The 19,930-nt window shown below is 44.6% G+C and overlaps 1 protein-coding gene across 1 annotated transcript in view; it reads right to left on the reverse strand.

Annotated features, from left to right (window-relative positions):
• Positions 1 to 19,930, reverse strand: part of LOC138977299 (sacsin-like) — a 75,483-nt gene that overhangs the window by 27,943 nt on the left and 27,610 nt on the right. The window contains exons 12-19 of the mRNA XM_070350200.1: positions 18,767 to 18,985; positions 16,706 to 17,513; positions 15,091 to 15,250; positions 13,062 to 14,525; positions 11,484 to 11,817; positions 10,445 to 10,639; positions 6,466 to 6,600; positions 4,226 to 4,407 (exon numbers count right to left, since the gene is read on the reverse strand). Of these exons, the coding sequence (XP_070206301.1) occupies positions 4,226 to 4,407; positions 6,466 to 6,600; positions 10,445 to 10,639; positions 11,484 to 11,817; positions 13,062 to 14,525; positions 15,091 to 15,250; positions 16,706 to 17,513; positions 18,767 to 18,985 (3,497 nt within the window). The remainder of the gene's footprint in view (positions 1 to 4,225; positions 4,408 to 6,465; positions 6,601 to 10,444; positions 10,640 to 11,483; positions 11,818 to 13,061; positions 14,526 to 15,090; positions 15,251 to 16,705; positions 17,514 to 18,766; positions 18,986 to 19,930) is intronic.

Here is a 19,930-nt window from a genome sequence, read left to right on the forward strand (position 1 = left end):
AACGGACTTGTCTTGTTGAGGTTCCCTGTAGGCAGGAGTTTTGAAAAGGTGAGTGAAAACATTAAATATTAAATAGCTAAAGCTATGTTCAACTCCACCAAACTCGCAAGTCATATTACTTTTCTCAAACACTGCCTGCGCCTCCGCGTCATACCAAATGGCTTTCAACTCCACCATTCTCCGTCTGATCTACACAACACTCCGCTTGTAGCTAGCACAAACAACATTTTAGCACAAGCAAGCCGCAAACTAATTGGTGCTCATGTCAAGTCACTTGATCGGTCACTTGATGCCAATGCTAAGCTCCTGCACCACTTTCGAGCTCAATCCACCTCCATTCTTCCAACACCAGTGGCATTCCGACTCAAGCAGGTCCTGCATGTACATAACCAACTCATTCATGTTCATTGCACCACACTCAAAGAGAACAAACTACAAAAACTATTGAAACAAAACCCAGCACATCAGCCACCTACCTCTAACTCAGACACCTTTTCTCCCCCATCTGCTTTAGTTCGATGTGTCCCCGACACAGTCACTTTGTCAGAGAGCGAGCGCTCTGTACTTTCCAAAGGACTCAAATTCATCCCAATCCAACCCACTGCCAGCAAATACAATACCCATCTCGACTGCCAACGCTTTTTTCGTAAACTTCGCTGGATGGCCATTCTCGGCACTGTTCCCCGCCCACCACCTCTCTCTGGCCAAGATGATGTTTTCACTCACCTTTTCAAAACTCCTGCCTACAGGGAACCTCAACAAGACAAGTCCGTTGACGTTGAACTGTACATAGCCAAATGCCATAGAGAAATCAGCAAACTTAAATCCAAACCTGCTCGTAACTCCAACCTGACACGAGACGAACAGCAAGCCCTTGTCTCGCTTAAATCGCGCCAGGACATCGTCATCAAACCTGCTGACAAGGGCGGTGCTGTAGTCGTCTGGGACCGAGAACTGTACCTTCGCGAAGCCCATCGCCAACTCAATGACGCAGCGTCATACAAACCACTCCCTCAGGCCTCCCTCCCCCTCGACCAAAAACAGATCGCAGATACAATTAAAGAACAGATCAAACACAACAATCTTCCCGCCACTGCCAAACTTCTGCTGAAGTCTGACGCTAAACAGCCCACTTTCTACCTCCTCCCGAAAATACACAAACCCAACACCCCAGGCAGACCCATCGTTTCTGCCTGCAGCTGTCCAACGGAGTTCATTTCGGAATACTTGGACTTCCTCCTTCAACCCATTGTACAGTCACTGCCAACGTACGTCAAAGACACAACACATACCCTCAACCTTCTTGAACATCTCAACAGCCATCCCAGTTTTCAGCCCCAATTGTTGTTCACGTTGGATGTTGTGTCCCTGTACACATCCATACCCCACACTGACGGACTCAAAGCCCTTACATTCTTTCTGGATCGTCGTCCCACTGATTCTGCCTACCCACCAACCACAACACTTGTTCGCCTGGCTGAGCTTGTTCTCACTTTGAACACTTTTGAGTTTGATGGACAGATTTTTGAGCAGATCAGCGGAGTCGCCATGGGTACGAAGATGGGACCCAGTTATGCATGTCTTTTCATGGGTCATCTTGAGCACCTCATTCTACAGTCTTACTCTGGCCCAGTTCCAGAGCTGTACAAGAGGTTCATCGACGATGGTTTGGGTGCCACTTCTCTGTCTGAACCCCTCCTTCTCGATTTCATTCACTTCATCCAAGCATTCCATCCCAGCATCAAGTTCACATTCAACATCTCTTCCTCAGCTGTGGTCTTTCTTGACATCTCCATCTCCATCTTGCATGGTCGCTTCACCACCTCTGTCTTCTACAAAGAAACTGACGCTCATTCATACCTTGATTTCAACTCTTCTCATCATCCTGCCAACAAAAGCAGCATTCCTTTCTCTCAATTCCTTCGTCTTCGGAGGCTATGCTCTGAAGACGACGACTTCCACCAACAGTCTGTCTTGATGACGTCTTTCTTTTTGGCCCGCAACTACCCTGATGCACTCGTCCGTGACGCCCTTCTGCGGGTTACCCAGGTCTGTCGAGAGTCCGCCCTCAGTCCTTCACCATCTAGGGACAGTGACAGACCCGTTGTTTCCCTACTGTTTCATCCCCACAACATGCCAGTAAGCAGAATCCTGAAATCAAACTGGCACATCCTTCAAGGAAGTGACTCTGTTGGTTCGATCTTTACTCAAAAACCACTCTGTGCTTTCAGAAAAGACCGCAGCGTTCGCGACCTCTTGGTGAGATCCCGTCTTCGCAGTCCCACCAACCCCACAGCCCCTGGGACATTTCCTTGTTCCAAACGAAATTGCAAATCTTGTCCCTTCCTCCACCCTGACACCTGCCTCCAAGGCCCTCGTGGCTCCTTCACGGTCAAGAGAACGTTTGACTGTCAAAGTCACAACGTTGTCTATGCGATCGTCTGCCTCTCTTGTCGCCAGATTTATATCGGAGAAACCGCGCGCACCCTTGAGGTGCGTTTCTCCGAGCATCTGGCTGACATCCGTCATTCCCGCAATAGGCCAGTATCCCTTCACTTCACCGCCGCTGGTCACTCACTTGATCATGTCAGAGTCATGGCTCTGTGGCAAGTACGTGGCGACTCCTTCGAGCGCAAACTCAGGGAGTCCCACATCATATCATCCCTTGGCACTACCTGCCCCGATGGAATTAACATTCGCCGTTAATTCATTCATCTCAACCTTCCCCCCGCTGTTCCACCTTGTGTGTATGTGTGTGTTTGTGTGTGTGTGCGTGTGTGTGTGTGTGTGTGTGTGTGTGTGTGTGTGTGTCCGCACGGGTACGCGAGTCTCCTCTTTCGTTCCCTTTCACGCACCCCCCCCCCCCCCCCCTCACATTTTGTTTGGTCTACAGACCTCAAAACTGCCGCTTTTCATTCTCCTCGAGTAGCTTCCCTTGCTTCTCTGTCTTTGTCATTTGTCGGTTTGTGCAGTGCAGTTGTTTTGTCAGTTGTTCTCCTCTTTATTTGTTCTATCGTCTTTCTTCTTCTTTTTTGTGTGTGTACTTTTGTGTTTTTGTGCCTGAAGAAGACCCTTAGGTCGAAACGTCGCCGTTATTCGTTCCGTGTTCGTCATTTTAACGTGAGTACATTGCTTTTTGGTCTCTTTATTGTTCCCTCTCACATGCAGTCGCCATTGTTTAATACTGTCGAACTCACAGAATGAAACTGAACGCACTGCATTTTTTCATCAAGACCTTATAGCATCGTAAGTCCCCCGCTCGTGGAAAAGGCAGTGAAATTGACAAGCCAGTACAGAGCGGCAGTGGTTGCGCTGGGCAGGATAGAACGCTTTTCTGTATCTCTATTCTTTTTAACTTTCTGAGCTCGTTTTGAATCCAAACATAACATATCTATATGATTTTTGAATCAGGAACCAACAAGGAAGATTAAATTGTTTTCAAATCGATTTCAAAAATTTAATTTTAATCATAGTGTTCATATTTTTTATTTTTCTGAGCTTGTTTTTAATCGGAATATGACATATTTATATGTTTTTGGAATCGGAAAATGATGAAAAATAAGATACATTTTTTTGGATCGTTTTATACAAGAATAATCTTAATTACAATTTTCAGATTTTTAATGACCAAACTCATTAATTAATTTTTAAGTCTCCAAGCTGAAATGCAATACCAAAGTCCGGCCTTCGTCAAAGATTGCTTGACCAAAATTTCAATCAATTTCCTTAAAAAATGAAGGCGTGACAGTTCTTTCTTTCTTTCTTTATTTGGTGTTTAACGTCGTTTTCAACCACGAAGGTTATATCGCGACGAGACGTGACAGTGCCGCCTCAACTTTCACACAAAGCCGGATATATGACGCCATCAAATACATTTATCGAAAAAAAAGAAAAAAAATGGTCTGGGGATACCATTCCCAGGAACTATCATGTGAAATATCATAAAGATCGGTCCAGTAGTTTTCTCTGAAGTGCTCTACGCACACACACACACACACACACACACACACACACACACACACACACACACACACACACACACACACACACACACACACACACACACACACGCATACATACATACACAAATACACCACGACACTCATCTCGATTCCCCGTCTATGTTAAAACATGTTAAAACTTGACTAAATGTAAAAACATCAACACGCTAATTCAAATTATACAACAAACATGAAGTCTATTGAAACCAAACATAACAACTCACTTTCCAGTTTTCAAGGCGTCCCCCTCCTTGCTTCCCTCCCCTAGATCCTGGATGCCTTTCATGTCACGTGGTGTGAAGCTGGCGTCATTGTAAATACACAGGGCAGGGCCAAACATCTCTTTCCAGTTTTCGTTAAGCAGTTTTTCCGTGCTGTGATTCCGAAAATCTTTCACAAACCGAACCTGAAAAAAAAGTGAAACAGTGCTGGTTTGTATGAATGCCTTGCAGATATATATATGTTACCGTAAATTCATCAAACCAGTAAATTTACTGAAATGTTCAGTAAATTTGTAAAGTTACTATTTCACTCAGTAAATTTACAAATTTACTGAAAAATTCAGGAAATTTACAAATTTACTGAAATTTGGGGATTCATTTTTGACAAATCTACTGGATGGTGATGGACAATTTCAGTAAATGTGAGCTGAACAAGACTTGTGAACACCTAACGCAGATTGTCTTTTTTTCTTCTTATGTATTGTACAGGACTGAATGTATTCTGCAGCATACACATGCCTATGTTTGGTTGACGTTGTCAACTGAGTAGTAATAAAGTTGTCATATCAAAATGTTACACAATCTCATAGTGTGACAAACGGATTTGCACATAATTTTATATTGGAGTTATGTGACGCAGGTGTACAAAATTTCATGGGCCACAAACTTTGAGTAGGCATCGCACGGTGAAATATTGTCCGCGCAGTGCAGTATTGTCACGTGTGAGATGTGACCAATCAGAGAAGAGTATTAACTGAGGTCGCGTTTTCACAGACCTTAGAGGACAGAGCTTTACAGACCACTGAAGGTAGAAGAAGGGTCTCCTGTTGGGTAAAGTTTCTCACCGGGCGCTAGAGGTCGTTGGACTCGTGCCGCGGTATTGAATCGTTGGATTCAACTGCTGTGTTTACAGGTATTTATTGAATTGATATTTTGCTCGGAGATATTATTTTGCTCGGAAATATTGACTTGAGAAATGACCGGGAGAGTCATGTGTGAATTGGCTGAAAAGCGTGCGCTGATGTCAGCCATTGTCGAAAAGGGAATGTTTACATGTTTTTTCGGAAATGAAGTCGCTTATGAGTAAGCGGGTGTATATACTGTAACCGCATAAGTTAGTTGACGGTAGTGATAAAGAATGTCAGAAAAGTTTATTCAAGTATGGAGACTTATGGTAGTTTAAACTTGTGTATTTTAGCATCCCGGGTGGGTCGCGGAAGTGGGGAGACGAGACGGGAGGTTCCGCCCTTACGTCCCGAGCCGTGAGCTGCGGGAGCGCAGGAGGGAGTCAGCGTGAAGCGCTGTAGAACGGGGACCCCGTCCCATGCCACCACGCGAAGACAGTTTGCGTGGGTGGTATGGATCAGTACGTGCCACTGAATGTGTGAGTACGACTGGGAAAAAGTAACCAGCGAGATAGCTGTGCGGAGATACGTTCCCCAAGTAAACAAACACGAGACGTAGAGCGTTCGTGGTTTGTTTTATCTGTGTGTAACAGAAATGACAATTGACAGAAGTATTGCCTGAGACAATGACTTCGTGTGTAGTGAGACAGACAGGCTCTCACGGAACAAAGCTTGAAGTGTTCTACGTGTGTGCACGTGAATTATAGACTGCATGAGAAAGTAACATATGTGTATTTCTGTGCAGCTAGATTTCTGTATATTGACAGAAATAGAACTTTCATGTTGAGTGAGAGTGATTTGTAGAATGAATGGGAAATAATATGTTTATGTTGTGTTGATTATTTCAATAGAGGTACATGGGCAAAGGGCTGTAACCGTGTTCTTGTCTTTGTGCCTGGTTGGAGTGTTGTGTGTGTGTGTGAAGGCTAGGTAGTAAACAGAGAGAAGCACGCACAATTTCTGATAGAAGTAAATATACATACATACAGCCATACACACGTAAATTCCAGCCGTAACACATAGTTACCGCTAAGTTTAATGCAAGAGTTACATATGTTTGACCATAAGGAAATATTTTTCCAATCTTTTCAACTTGACCAGTAAACTTGCCTTGGAACTGAAGGATTAAGGGATGTAACTGAATAGTCATATTACAAAAGGAAAACATAAGCAAAATTGTGTTTTTCTACTTTAACATAACGGTACTATGTTATTAAATCAATCAAATCGACCATTTACAGATCAAATATCTTGAAGTATGACTATTTTAGTTGTGTCCCTAAATCCATTTGTATCAAGGCCAGTTAACCAATCTTCAAAACAAGGGAAGTCACTTACCTCTGTAGCACCAGCATCATCCGCGTTCTGTAGCAGTTCCTTGAAGATGGATGCGTCCCGCGTGTAGCCCTCCATCAGACGTTTGATACGGTTGGTCAGCTCCTCGTGTTGACCGAACGACTCTGATAAATCTTCCTGCAAGGATTAGAAAAAGGGACAGCGATGGATGTATGTCATGTATCATGTATGCCTAGACTTTTAAGCAGAACGACTGGTAAAGTGTAGATTCTTCTTGCCTAGCTCGGTATGTTTGGATCAACATTGTGGGTGCATTGTCCACTACACGTATCAAAGACGCTACGCCCAGCGGGCGGAACTTGGCCCCACCAATAAGATCGCAGATCAACTCTTACGATATTGTCTACTTAAACAGACAGAATCAATTACTTGACCACATCACGAGTTTCTCCTGATTCCGAGACCTTCCACGCTTTCCCACTACGCTCCTTGATCTACACCACCCTTTCACAAGATGGCCACCACCAACTTCAACATAGAGATTGCTGAAACTCAATTCAACTTCTCGTTGAAAGAAGAGGAGTCTACCATCAACGCCAGCCAGTACCACGCCTCCAGGGAGATGGAACTAAACTCCCACAGCTTGAAAGAGCACGACAGCATCCTCGAAATAAGCCTGTTACCTGCGGACGCAGATGCTCCCACCCAAGCCATACAGGTTAACCTGAAACCAGCCAAAGAAAGGGTAATCCCCATCTTGGACAAACTGCAGGAAACCTTCAAATGCAGAATGAGTCTTACCACTGCAAAGCATTCGCTTATTCTCGCAATCGAGAAGGACCGGTGTGTACCCTTCCTTAAAGGGACCACTGAGTTCAACCCAGCATTGAACGACTCCACTGCCAGAATACACGAGCTTAGAGAGCAGTTTCGGGACACCATAAGGGAAAACAAAATTTCCCTCCAACACCAGTTCGCCGAAATCATTGAGGCGGAAATTGAAAAGGAAACGGACACCATCAGATGTCTTCGCGACGAGGCCCTCGCCATCGCAAATAAAGACGAAAAAGCCCTCAACATGTTGAAACTCAGCCTGCAGAATTCCATCAAAGAGGAACAAACTGCAGTACAACGCCACCGTACCTACGAGGAGGACAGGGAAAGGCGCGAGCGCCGTAACCAACAGCGAAAACGGCCACACGACCACTCAGCGAACCGATACAGAATCCCTAATCTGCCTAAACGACAATAGTCAATCTTTTGTATCGAACCCACAACCCGGTCTGCCCTCGGGCGGACCACCCTCATCTTCCAAAAAGGGATGAATTGTTTTGTTGCAAAACCAAACAAACAACCACTACACCTTCCCTCCAATGAACCTGTACGCATACGGGGAAATATAACCCGTTAATATACGACCACAGTACATTTAGTACAGTACATCCTACACACACCATGGAGGAAATTCCACCACAAATCATACATACAGATAGGTCCCATGTCCTTGCCCACCTCTATGAACTCCTTCCCTCTGGCCGTAGACTTCGCACGCACAAAGCTAGGACACTCCGGCTGCAAAACAGCTTCATCTCCAAATCCATCACCCTTAGCAACATGTAAACACATCCACATACCCGACCCAGCCCCTCTTCTGCCAGTGCAATCAGTAGTAATGTACATGTATGTATTGGTTTTATGTACAACCGTATATTTTCTGATATATTGTATGCTATGATATTTTGCAATGATGTTTAGCCATAGTTCGTTATACGCGCAGGTGTGCGAGAATGTAAGCGCAGTGCTTTAAAGATGTCCATGTGTGAACGTGTAAGTGGGCGTAGTCGAATGTCCATGTGGGAGTGGAGCATATAAGAATGCCCATGTGTGAATGTGTAAGTGGAGCGTATAAGAATGTGTAAGTGGAGCGTGGTGGAATGTCCATGTGTGAATGGGTAAGTTGAGCGTATAAGAATGTCCATGTGTGCGATGATCATGTGTAAATGAGACATGGATGTGTTCATGTCTGAATGCGTAAGAACAATGTAAGGAATGTCCAGAGAGGTATGTGGAAGGTGTTTCTATAACCTGCCCTGTTATATAGTGCTATATGTTTTATGTAAAATCAATGTCTTGTTTGTACTATTGTTATGTACCACGCCTGAATTTCTCTATGAGATAATAAAGTATTCTTATTCTTATTATTCTTATAAATGATTATTTTCGTTTTTTGGTTTTTTGTGGATAAACAAAAGAAAGAAATGGGCTGAACAAACAAATACACGAATCACTGAGCCTCATATAAACCTCAGTCACTGTGAGGACATTTGGGTAATCAACCACCAGTACATGCAAGTACATCCCAACAAGGGAAATGAATAATAGTCATCTATAAATGATTATTCTCAATCGAGAAACAAAACAAGTCGCGTAAGGCGAAAATACAACATTAAATTTAGTCAAGCTGTCTAACTCACAAAATGAAACTGAACGCAATGCAATTTTTCAGCAAGACCGTATACTCGTAGCATCGTCAGTCCACCGCTCGTGGCAAAGCCAGTGAAATTGACAAGAAGAGTAGGGTAGTAGTTGCGCTGAGAAGGATAGCACGCTTTTCTATACCTCTCTTCGTTTTAACTTTCTGAGCGTGTTTTTAATCCAACCATATCATATCTATAATATGTTTTTGGAATCAGGAACCGACAAGGAATAAGATGAAAGTGTTTTTTGATTTCGAAAATTTAATTTTAATCATAATTTTTATATTTTTAATTTTCAGAGCTTGTTTTTAATCCAAATATAACATATTTATATGTTTTTGGAATCAGAAAATGATGAAGAATAAGATGAACGTAAATTTGGATCGTTTTATAAAAAAAATATTTTTTTAACAATTTTCAGATTTTTAATGACCAAAGTCATTAATTAATTTTTAAGCCACCAAGCTGAAATGCAATACCGAAGTCCGGCCTTCGTCGAAGATTGCTTGACCAAAATTTCAATCAATTTGATTGAAAAATGAGGGTGTGACAGTGCCGCCTCAACTTTTACAAAAAGCCGGATATGACGTCATCAAAGGTATTTATCGAAAAAAAGAAAACAACGTCCGGGGATATCATTCCCAGGAACTCTCATGTACAATTTCATACAGATCGGTCCAGTAGTTTGGTCTGAATCGCTCTACACACACACACACACACACAGACACATACACACACATACACCACCACCCTCGCCTCGATTTCCCGTCAATGTTAAAACATTTAGTCAAAACTTGACAAAATGTAATGATAAGAATATGGGTTTGAATAGTTGTCGCCTGACGAGGCTACCTTTCAGTTTCCCCAAATAACCTCTACAAAATCACACTTTCAAAAGAAGTTGTCCTAACAGCTTGAAACTGTAAATCTTGCTGAAAAGTACCATCTTTGGGAGAGGTACTTAGGGATCTCTGGGCTGCCTACTGCATTTGCCGGGTTTGGCAGACCCTTGATTTTTACCCCCTAGGTTTGGCAGACCCTTGATTTTAACCCCTATAATTTTTTTTGGGGGGGTGTATTGGGGGTGGGGGTGGGAGTGGAGGGGGGATGGGTGGGGTGGTTGCACAGGAAAGGACTGGAAGACAGAATTATAGAGAAGGATACTGTGAAAGACAACAAGAAGAGGACAGAGAGGCAGGAAGACACATAGATAATCTCAAACCTAAAGGTAAATGGGAAGTTTTCTTTAATGTTCCTTCTTTTGTTTGACTAAACATAAGTAGAGAGAGAGAGAGAGACTCAAGACTCAAGACTCAAATGGTTTACTGGTTAGGCAATTTGCCCATGACCAAGGGGGGTAGGGGGGAATCAGGGGTGTGGTTGGCTTTGGCATTATACAATACTCATCGAGATCGATCGCGTACACGTACAACCTTATTTGACTGACATGGTATTTCCAATGTCAGACGCGTATGTTACCGATACAGTCTTTCACACACGAAAGTTCAACTGTGAAAGTAAACCCTGAGAAGATTGACCAGTACATGCAAGTCCTTGGTCATATGGTCTATCTCGCGTCGGTAGTAGGTTCGTCGCACATCTTTGGTCTCTTCGATGAATGTCAGTCTTTTGGTTTGGTCCGGCATCATGTCTGCTTTGTCCCTCAGAAACGCCCAGTACAGTGTTTCAGCTTTAGTACAGTCGTAGGTGAACAAGAAATCATCAGATTTTGCGATCAACTGTTTACATGAAGCATCGTACACCACTCTGGTCAGAAAAGTGTTCCTTGTTTTATCTTGCATAGACTTCAGTTCCTTTCGCGTCGTGAGGTTGAGGGTCAGTTCTGAAGCGAGCGATTTTACTACCTCGAGGTTGTAGTCCCTTTGTAAGGCAAACCTCTCAGCTTCAGCCAGCTGATGTTCGACAGGTCCCGCTGTATCGCTCTCTGTTCGTATACTGTCACTGCCACTGTCAATGGCCACGCACGTGGAGTCAATGGACTGCTGCGGAGTTGGCCCTGGAATGTGTGAAATTCGGCTTCGTGATTTACGTGCTTCGGTGTTTACAACACAGCTCGCCCCACTGTCAATCGGCGTGTACACTCATTGTTTGTGCGTTTCTGGTATCATCTGCATTGACATGCGTGTCCCTGTGGCCTGTTGCTGATGTTGTGATAGCATTATTACTCGAGTTATCGGCTGTGTCAACGGAGGAAACGCGTACCTTTTTGCAGTAAAATTGTTGGGCTCGCAGAGAGAGAGAGAGAGAGAGAGAGAGAGAGAGAGAGAGAGAGAGAGAGAGAGAGAGAGAGAGAGAGAGAGAGAGAGAGAGAGAGAGAGAGAGAGACAGACAGACAGACAGAGAGACAGGGACAGAGACACAGACAAACAGACAGACAGACAGACAGACAGACAGAAGGAAAGACAGAGACAGAGACACAGACAAATAGACAGACTGACATACCTAGACAAACAGACGGACAACTTGATAATTCAAATTGTCATGCGTTTCAGATAGACAGATAGGCAGACAATCAGAGAGTGGTCGACAGATAGTAAAGCAGACAGACAGAAGCCAAATCACCTCGTCATGCTCTCGTTTTGTTCTGACGCCAAGAGCGAGAGCAAGATGCTCCGAGAACTTGGGATGCAGGAAGTGCATGGTGTCTGACTCATCCAGCCAATCACAGTCGTTGAGACAAAGCTTGCTGATTGGACGCAGCCCCCCATCTCTGTCAGGCAGATACAGGTCACGGGTTTCCTCCTCTTCAAGACGCTCTCTCTTGTCCGATTTGAGGGTTTTCTCAAGGAGTTCCGTCATCTTCAGCAGGAGCTCTACAAGGTTTTCAATAAGCTGCGATGAAGTATTGTCAGAGGCCAGATTTCTCATCGCGTTCAGTATATCTGACACCCCAAACCTGCAAGGAAAAAACAAACAAACAATCATACCGACAGAAAAAAAACCAGACAGAAAGTTTATAACGGTACTATGTTATTGACAGCAGATGTGACTGATTACTTGAAGGAAGAAGTTCCAGTTAAAAGGCAAGATGCTGATCTTGTGAAATGGTTTTGTAATCATTCACGGCATGTAAAACTTTCTAGTGCCGACCCCTACGAATCTAAGGAAATAAGGACCGAGGAGGATGGGTTCCAAATTAATGTTGGTGACCACACCACTGAATTAGGCTGAACTGTACAAATGATGTGTTCATGTCCTCATTTTGTGCAGCAGAACCGCGCTGACGATCTAGTTTCACACACAGATAGCCATTACTCCACGCTTAGTAAATAAAAGATTCTACTCAACGTTATTAGCAAAAACGTTTTTGGATTGGGTTGGAAAAGAGAGAGTGGTATGTGAATGTTGCCTGTCTCCTATACCCCCCCCCCCCTTGTTTTGTTGTTTTCAAGATAAAGAGCTCTAAAACTGGTCTTAATTTGCCAAACAGGACTGTTCTGTGTTAACTGAGGTCTACTAAAAAACTATCAGCTATACGCATTAGTGCAACTTTTTTGACAGTTAGCTGTCCGAGAAATTGATATAGCAAAGCATTCATTGAAACACTAGTGTTGATAGACAATGTTCGAAAATAACTGTCAGAGTTCTTGTTTACTGTAGAATAGTTGTGCTCCTTCAAAACAGTAAATAAAACACGCGTGTTTGTAGGAAAACGATCGCCCCGTAAAGAAAGATCCGAAGTGCATGTAATGCAGTGTCTGCTTGGTATGTGCCTTTTGTTTAAAAGTAGGCTCACTGAAACTCTCTATTCACTGCTGGTATGTTCGCTTCCCTCCATCAACCAGTGGCCACGGGGAGTGTTTGCCTCATTGGTGCAAAGGGGCCCAACTCTTCCACATCTGATAAAATCTTGGGCACAGTTAATTCCGGAAATCTTCTATCGGCGACAAGCACCGTGAGGTCATTGATCTGCAGGTCTCACCTGCCTTCCAGTGATGCACGAAAGCAGCCATTTTTTTTAGTGAAGTTACGCTTGGCGTAGTTGCGTTTAGAATATTCATTCCAATTTCCGTCAAATAAGATACGTCTTTTGCTAATCAAGCTGCCTTTATCCTCTTTACATACATATTTTAGGAGTAGATTGTGTAAATACAGGGTAGAATTTACCCAGCTGAATCAAATTTAACCGTAAAAACTTACGCTGCCTTGACGCCCAGGAAAGCTAAGAGCTCGTGACAGCGCCAGGTGTGTCCATCAGCGTACGTCAGGTATGGCTCCAGGTAGTTCCCCGATCCCATGGCTAGACGTCCTGCTTCCTGGAAGCCTTGACCCGTCAGCACTACCTGTCGCTCCTTCAGCTCTTCAATCACAAGCCTGTGGTCTTTGTACGATCCTCTTGGGTCACGTCTGCAGAAACTTTCAAGGTATTGATAGATCTTCTTGCAGAGTTTTGCCACAGCCTTGTAGTTGCCCTGGGACACTGCGTTGGGGTCTTCGGAAATACTCATCAGCTGCGCGACAGTTACCTTTGTCAACCGCGTGTCGCCGATTGTCAAGGATTTATACTGAGTGACTCCCAGTAAACCCAACGTGTCCTTGTCTGTGCCGGACAAATCAAGGGAGTTTTCATTGAGTACTGCTGCCTGGCAACCGACCAGCTCTTTCAAGCTGCTTGAAAACGTTTCAGATGGCAACGCGATTGTTTTTCCTTGTCCATCCCACTTCAAAGGCCAGTCCTCGGGTTGTTTCAGAACCGGCAAGAACATGATGTTTCTCAAGACTGCAGCATAACTCTCCATCTTTTTACCCAGGCTCGGTAAGTACTTGACAATGGCTTTAGCTCTCTGCAGAGCTGTTGTTTCGGCCAAAGTCTCCACTGACTGAGCTCGCTGCCTCAGCTCCTCTCTGCTGACTGTGTCCTTCACCATGCCTAGCTTCAGCAGCTGGCTGAGGGCGGTGTGGGTAGTGAAGTCTGCCTCCCCCTCACGCTGTGGGAACCTGGCGTCGTCCTCAGAGAAGAGCGGGGCGGCCAGGCCGTGGGGGTGGACCAGACTGGCCGGAGCTCGCAGACGTCCGTCAGGGCGACACGGGATGCAGGCGTGAGACTGGACCAGCTCGTGCAGCGCGGCACTGTGGGACTGCAGGGCGTACAAAACCAGCCGGTCTCTGTCCCCGGCCTCTAGCGCTGGGTGGTCCTGGTCAACTTGAGGGAAGAGGACAAGGCGACAGAACTGCTCCATGGTAATGACTCTCTGTCTGAAGGCGACGTCTTGTCCGGACCGCAAGATGCTGCCAGCCACGCCAGGCGGGAGGTCAATCAGACGGCCAGCACGCCACTCGCTCTCCTCCCAGAAGGTTTCAAGCACCCTGAACGCTACCCGGCCAATGTCTGTGTCACTGAGCTCCGGGTCAAAGAAGAAGGAGTCATAGAAGCCTGTGCAGCCACTGGGGTGAAGAAAGACGGTGAAGTTTTCCTGTACCAAGAGCTGATAAAAGTGTGGGTACATCTCGCCCTGCGGACTCTGGCCTTGCCTCAGTGGCTGTGCTGTGTGCTGGGGCCACAGGCTGTAGTACGGCTCTGGTGATGTCTGTGTCGGCGCCACGCTCTCCAAGGCAGCCAGGTAGGCCCTGGGGATGGGGTCTGAGAACAAAGCCGTGTTCCACCTGAAAGATGAAGGAAGCGCTGCCAAAACGGTCTGATAGATAACATCATAACTCCAAGGGAAACGTACCTCTAACGGATATGTCCATCAACGAAACCTAAAGGCGATACCTTCACCCATCTGACTCAACTGACATCTTACTTTCAAAACTAAAAGTACTCAGAGAATGTTCTTCAGAAAGCGAGAAAGTTTACAGAACGAAGTTTTTCTAAAGCTTTCACATCTACAGGTCTTTTCAAGAATAGACTTTTATCTCCTGGGAAGACACCAATGCCCAGTTTGCTCGACTAATGCAAGAAAGCCATTCACTAAGACAAGTCTACACTGGACAGGTGGCTTATCAAGTCTTTCAATTTAATAGAAAATTATCTGAAATTTGCATATTCTGATTTTGTGTTGATGTTTGAAATCGAGACTTCTTGTGTATGCGTGCGTGCGTGCGTGTGTGTGTGTGTGTGTGTGTATGTGTGTGTGTGTGTGTGTGTGTGTGTGTGTGTTTGTGTTTGTTTGTGTGTTTGGCTGCCTCAGAGGGAGTGGTCAGTTTTTGTTTCCCGCTCGCAACAGACCTTCCTTCAATGAGCTTTTTGTCATCTTCATTTTGAGACAGCAGCCCCCGGCGGTCAGACGTCAAGGCAAAAGGCGCGTTGATTTGCACTGGAAGGTCAGTCAGGGAAACTTGCCGGGCCAGTGGGAGGAAGCAGAACAGATGACCCGTTGTGTAAAATCCTGAAACAAAGGAAGCAGAACAGATGACCCGTTGTGTAAAATCCTGAAACAAAGGAAGCAGAACAGATGACCCGTTGTGTAAAATCATGAAACAAAGGAAATAGAGCAGATAACCCGTTGTGTAAAATCCTGAAACAAAGGAAGCAGAACAGATGACCCGTTGTGTAAAATCCTGAAACAAAGGAAGCAGAACAGATGACCCGTTGTGTAAAATCCTGAAACAAAGGAAGCAGAGCAGATGACCCGTTGTGTAAAATCCTGAAACAAAGGAAGCAGAACAGATGACCCGTTGTGTAAAATCCTGAAACAAAGGAAGCAGAACAGATGACCCGTTGTGTAAAATCCTGAAACAAAGGAAGCAGAGCAGATGACCCGTTGTGTAAAATCCTGAAACAAAGGAAGCAGAGCAGATGACCCGTTGTGTAAAATCCTGAAACAAAGGAAACAGAACAGATGACCCGTTGTGTAAAACCCTGAAAAAAGGAAGCAAAACAGAAGATCCGTTGTGTAAAACCCTGAAACAAAGGAAGCAAAACAGAAGACCCGTTGTGTAAAACCCTGAAACAAAGGAAGCAGAACAGATGACCGGTTGTGTAAAATCTGAAACAAAGTAAGCAAAACAGATGACCCGTTGTGTAAATTCCTGGAAGAAAGAAAGCACAGCAAATGACCCGTTGTGTAAAATCATGAAACAAGCGAAGCAAAACAGATGACCGGTTGTATAAAATCATGAAACAAGCGAAGCAAAACAGATGACCGGTTGTATAAAATCATGAAACAAGCGAAGCAGAACAGATGACACGATGTGTACAATTCTGAAACAAAGGAATGATAACAGTTGACACGATGTGTACAATTCTGAAACAAAGGAATGATAACAGTTGAAACGATGTGTAAAATCTTGAAACAATGGAAGCAGAAGAGATGACCCGTCGTGTTAGATCCTAAAACAAAGAGGTTCCTGAAATCTACTACGATCCAACAGAACAAATATGTGTGTATCCACACTTACTTTCAAAGCTAAAAAGTACTCAGAGAATGTTCTTCAGAAGGCGAGAATGTTTGCAGAACAAAAAATACCATTGCAGTGTATTGTGTTGAATTGTACTGTTTTGTATTAAAATGTATTGTATGAATTGAATTGTTTTTCCATTGTATTGTGTTGTACAGTACAGTACAGTACTGTGTTCTACAAACCGGCTTCATTTACTGGTTACTACAGCAACATTCATTAAATGTCAAGTATAAAGCCACGTGTTATTTAACGCTAAGTTCTTACAAGTTACCGTTAAGTCAATTATGTGAATAAACCAAGATGGAAACTGGATGAAATTCATATTCACGAGGCAACTGTACAATTTGTAATAGTGGGCTTTATATTTGTTGGTTATGTGCAATGGCTGTACTAGCCAATCAAAATGAATATTTAAAAAAAAAATCAAAGTTCATACAAACCTTCGGGACAAGCATCCATGCAGACTATTCTTCCTTGACTATCTGTGAGAATGGCCGCAGCAGCCAGCGGTATGAAGCCTTCCTTGCTTGTCTCACGTGCTGTGTCACACGATTCTCCTGTCCCTGGTGTCCAGGCAATGCGAAACCTGCACTGTGTCGTCTTTCCCTCTCTTTTATTTGTCTTTGCAGTTTCCATGGAAACAGTCACTGTGTCAATGAAGTTCTGCTCGTGGAAAGACTCGCCTTGTTCAATTGCTGACTCCCAAGCTTGTGAGAAATGTTCCAGGATGCTTTCGTTGCCTGACAACTGGCGAGGCATTATGGTCACAGAGTGTCGCTGCACCACCATCAGACGCCGGGCCTGTGCCGGGTCACTGCAGTCTCTGGGTAGACGGTACAGCTCCACGCGCTTCACGTGCTGAAGGAACAGCAGCAAGTTGCCCGCCTTGGACATCAAGCCCTCCATGAAGTCCTCTCGTCGTTCTGCAGTGAACGCCTCCTGGCAGATCTCGCTCTTCTCTGCCTGCCCTTCTGTCCTGAACGGGAAGCGGAAGAGAGTTCCGGAGAAGGGCTTCCAGTTCTTGTTCAACATGTCGCACTCAAAGACCCCCTGGAAGGGCCTGAACTGGTTGGGCATCCGTCTGAGCAGCACCTTGTTCATGATTTCGCCAAAGTCCATCTTCTTGCCGCGTTTGTTGTCCAGGTAGAGCTGGTGAGGATCCAGCATGGCCAGGGTGCTGCCAGAGTAGATGCTGGGCACCTCAGTCACGTTGTACACCGCGTTGAACCCCAGGCCAAACTTCCCCACCTTTTGACAGGGGAATACAAAAGCCATTTACTGTACCACAAATGTCCATTGACAAACAAATGGTCGAGAAAATGAGTTCAGCAAAGGTTTGACTACTGTTATCAAAAATAAAAAGGTCAACATAGTGTGATTGTGGGATGAAACTGCATACTCATCAGTCATGTTATAATTTACCGGAATGTTGGATCAACTTACATCAGGTTTGTTTGTTTGTTTTGTTTGTTTGTTTGCTTAACGCCCAGCCGACCACGAAGGGACATATCAGGGCGGTGCTGCTTTGACATAAAACGTGCGCCACACAAAAGACAGAAGTCGCAGCACAGGCTTCATGTCTCACCCAGTCACATTATTCTGACACCGGACCAACCAGTCCTAGCACCAACCCCATAATGCCAGACGCCAGGCGGAGCCGCCACTAGATTGCCAATTTTAAAGTCTTAGGTATGACCCGGCCGGGGTTCGAACCCACGACCTCCCGATCACGGGGCGGACGCCTTATCACTAGGCCAACCGTGCCGGTCTCACATCAGGTGCAATTGTGTGATGTGTAATTAAAAGAAAAGCACACTTTTTCTATTAATGGTATCAGAAAGGCATGTAATGTTGACAGATCTAAAACTGCTGCATATTATATATAGAAATAGCATGCATGGATACAATATGTTTTGTGATCATGTCAGATTGTTTATATTCATTCTGGCATAAAAAAATCGGAAAGTAACGAAAGTGTCTGGTGTTTGTCTTGAAGAAATTTGTAACAAGTACTAGGAGCTTTTGCAGTGTTGCAATTTATACACACCTGCACAGAAAATCTCTGCAATGCTCCATAGGTTAACTATGCTAAATAATTCAATAAATCAGTGTTAATAAGGGAACAGTTTTGTTATGCAATCTCCTCTGCAGTGAAGTCCCGTTTCTGTTGACATTTTATTGTAGTGTTGGTAATCATGCACCCATAAAACCCTTGTGAATTTGGGTACTTAAATCTGTTATTAAGTAAATGTGCACACGATCACCACTCTTATAGGCAAAGAAATAGAGCAAGAACGAAAACAATGACAATGCAAGGAGAAATAAGTGTGCAAAGATAACCAAAACACTGTTTAAAATTCGATTAATTGAACATTTAACACTAATTGAATGGTATTTCTTGTGCATTGTGAAATAATTACAAATCCCGAAGAGAAATCAAACTATGTAGTCATGGGGCCTTGCGTGTCCCTTTAATACACGGCTACCAGTGTTCGACCCACCTTGCTGCAGTCCTGTTTCTTGGTGGCCCCGCCCAGCTTGCACAGGTTGTAAAAGTCGGCCCTGGTAAAGACAGAGTCGTTGTAGACCCAGAGAGCCGGGCCCTGCAGGTCGGCGAGGGCGGGGGTCACCAGTCCGCTCCTCCAGTCGCCGTTGTCGCGTTCGTCCACCAGGAACTTCACCACGCTCGCCCCAGCGTCGTCTGCGTTCTGCACCAGCTCCTGCAGGCACAACACACACTTTGTGTCAGGACAGTTTAGAATCGGTCGTCAATAATGAAGCAGTGATATTGAGCATTCACGTACAACACACACTTTGTGTCAGGACAGTTCAGAATCGGTCGTCAATAATGAAACATTGATTATAAGCAGTCACGTACAACACACACTTTGTGTCAGGACAGTTCAGAATCGGTCGTCAATAATGAAACATTGATTATAAGCAGTCACGTACAACACACACTTTGTGTCAGGACAGTTCAGAATCGGTCGTCAATAATGAAACATTGATTATAAGCAGTCACGTACAACACACACTTTGTGTCAGGACAGTTCAGAACCGGTCGTCAATAATGAAACATTGATTATAAGCAGTCACGTACAACACACACTTTGTGTCAGGACAGTTCAGAATCGGTCGTCAATAATGAAACATTGATTATAAGCAGTCACGTACAACACACACTTTGTGTCAGGACAGTTCAGAACCGGTCGTCAATAATGAAACATTGATTATAAGCAGTCACGTACAACACACACTTTGTGTCAGGACAGTTCAGAATCGGTCGTCAATAATGAAGCAGTGATATTGAGCATTGATATTGTTTGTTTGTTTGTTTGTTTGTTTGTTTGTTTAACGCCCAGCCGACCACGAAGGGCCATATCAGGGCGGTGCTGCTTTGGCATTTTACGTGCGCCACACACAAGACAGAAGTCGCAGCACAGGCTTCATGTCTCACCCAGTCACATTATTCTGACACCGGACCAACCAATCCTAGCACTAACCCCATAATGCCAGACGCCAGGCGGAGCAGCCACTAGATTGCCAATTTTAAAGTCTTAGATATGACCCGGCCGGGGTTCGAACCCACGACCTCCCGATCACGGGGCGGACGCCTTACCACTAGGCCAACCGTGCCGGTCAGCATTGATATTGAGCAGTGATAT

Source organism: Littorina saxatilis, linkage group LG9 (assembly GCF_037325665.1).
Source record: "Littorina saxatilis isolate snail1 linkage group LG9, US_GU_Lsax_2.0, whole genome shotgun sequence".
NCBI lineage: Eukaryota > Metazoa > Mollusca > Gastropoda > Littorinimorpha > Littorinidae > Littorina > Littorina saxatilis.